The sequence below is a fragment of the Aureococcus anophagefferens genome (genome assembly GCF_000186865.1).
Source record: "Aureococcus anophagefferens unplaced genomic scaffold AURANscaffold_15, whole genome shotgun sequence".
Taxonomy (NCBI): domain Eukaryota; class Pelagophyceae; order Pelagomonadales; family Pelagomonadaceae; genus Aureococcus; species Aureococcus anophagefferens.
Window position 1 is genome coordinate 346,319 of NW_008705575.1, and position 2,048 is coordinate 348,366.

General features: G+C 66.3%; 1 protein-coding gene across 1 annotated transcript in view; it reads left to right on the top strand.

Moving 5' to 3' along the window:
• AURANDRAFT_65518 (hypothetical protein) overlaps positions 1–1,803 on the top strand; it is a gene marked incomplete at both ends in the record, with an annotated part of 2,978 nt that extends 1,175 nt beyond the window's left edge. Inside the window, 3 exons of the mRNA XM_009040440.1 lie at positions 89–367; positions 422–676; positions 955–1,803. Coding sequence (XP_009038688.1) covers positions 89–367; positions 422–676; positions 955–1,803 — 1,383 coding nt within the window. The remainder of the gene's footprint in view (positions 1–88; positions 368–421; positions 677–954) is intronic.
• Between the last annotated feature and the right edge of the window lie 245 nt (positions 1,804–2,048).

Consider the following 2,048-nt stretch of genomic DNA (forward strand, 5'->3'; position numbering starts at 1 on the left):
TTCGCGGGTTCGGGTGCGGGCTCGAGACGGTGCCGAGCGGCGCCCGAGCCGAAACGCGCGCGTCGAGGATCCGTCCGCGCGCGCGCAGGTCCCGCTCATCTTCACGCACGTCGGGAAAACGGGCGGCCGCACGATTCGTAAGAACATCGCGCTCGGCGGCAACAAGCGGAAAAAAAACAACCTCTTCTCCTGGAAGAAAGATAGCTCGTTCTACCCGCTCGCGTCGGGCGAGCACGCGGAGTTCTGCTCGAGCTGCGAGCCGAGCTTCTGCGCCCGCGGGCGCGGGAGTTGCGGCGATGGCATGGCCCACTCTGGCATGAGATCGTGCAACGCGAGGGGCCGCGTCGATCCGCCGCGCGCGGACTCTGTCCGGGTCGAATCCGACGCGCCGTCGCGTGGAGAGCGTCGCGACCCCTCGCAGGCGTCGACGCCGCTGGGCCAGGCGATCGCCTGCGCGAACGCGCGGCCCGACGGCCCGTGCGCCGCGAGCGGCTCGCGGTGCCTCCGAGTCTACACGGGCCACAACTACCTCGGCACGGAGCTGCACTGGCTGCCTCCCAAGATGCTCGCGAGCTGGTGGCGCGCGTGGGCGCCGGAGTGGGCGCCCGCGCGGCCGCGGGCGCGCGCCGAGCTCGGCAGGCTCATCGACGAACTCGGCGAAGGTCGATGCCGCGCGGTCGGCATGAAGGGGGACGAGGGGATGAACGCGGACCGCCTTTTTGCCAGTCGTGACGAATACCAACTCCGGCCGTATCACGAGTGGACCGCGGGCTTCCGAGAGTACGCGCGTTGCTCCAACGACCTCCAACCGTTGGCGGATCGGCTCGCCTCGCGCGCGGCCGGCGACGCGTTCGCGCCTCACGCGAATTGGGCGCCGCTCTACGCCTCGCTTCCCGCGCCGCTGCGGCGTCCGAGATTGATGCCACGATGAGGCCGCAGTTCTCGTCGGCGTAGGTCGCGCGCGTCACGCTCGTCCGGGAAGTGCACTCCTGGCTCGCGTCCAAGTGGTCGTGGCACGTGAAGGCGCTGCCCGAGGGCGCGCTCAAAAACTCCCTCATGATGGAGCGATGCGAAGATTTCGACTTTTTTGACACCTTCGCCGCCACCGTCGCGGAGACGTTCGTCCTGTACTTTTGCGGAGAGGACTGCGTCGTCCGGCGGACCTTGGGCCTCGCGCCCGTCGCCGCGGTCTTGGAGCTCCAGGCGGCGGGGAACCTGAGGCAGAGCTACGCCGTCGTGGGCATCTTCCCCCGCTACGACGACTTTTTCCAGATGATCGGCGCGCGCTTCTCCTACTTCGACGCCACTTTGGTCGAGAAGCTCGACCGGCCGCCCGAGGCCAGAGACGGGGGGCTGGCGCGGAGCTACAACGCCACCTGCGATGCGCTCCGAGACGCCGACTTCCAACGGCGGCTGGGCGATCGCGTGCCGGCGGTGGCCGCCGCGCGGCGCGTCTACGACGTCGCGGTCGAGGTCAACGCCGCGCAGCGCGCGGAGCTGGCGGCCTGCCCGAAGAAGCCCGCGGCGGAGAAGCCCGCGGCCAAGAAGCCCGCCGGCGGGGCGCGCAAGCGGCGGCCCCTGCCCTACGACGCGCAGGGGAAGCCCGCGGCCAAGAAGCCCGCGGCGAAGAAGCCCGCGGCGAAGAAGCCCGCGGCCAAGAAGCCCGCGGCCAAGAAGCCCGCGGCCAATGCTGGGAACTTGATCGCAAAGATTTCGGAACTGAATGATCTCCTGACGGCCGGGGCTATTACCCAGAGCGAATTCGATACTCTCAAACGAAATTTGCTGTCGTCTCCGCGATGATGGCGCATCTGGGACGTGCTCCGGTTCTGCGATCCTGTTCTGCCAGGATCTGCCCCGACGCCTCCCTACTTCTTAACTATCTCATCGTACTCTTCGTTCTGTAATCCCTACTCCTCTGTACTCCTAAAAGTATAGTCCGGATTTCTATGGGGTATACTGTACTCCGGGTTACTCCAAAAATACAGTAAAACAACCCACCAAAAATATACGCAAAATAGGACAACACTTTTCACACAAAAATTACA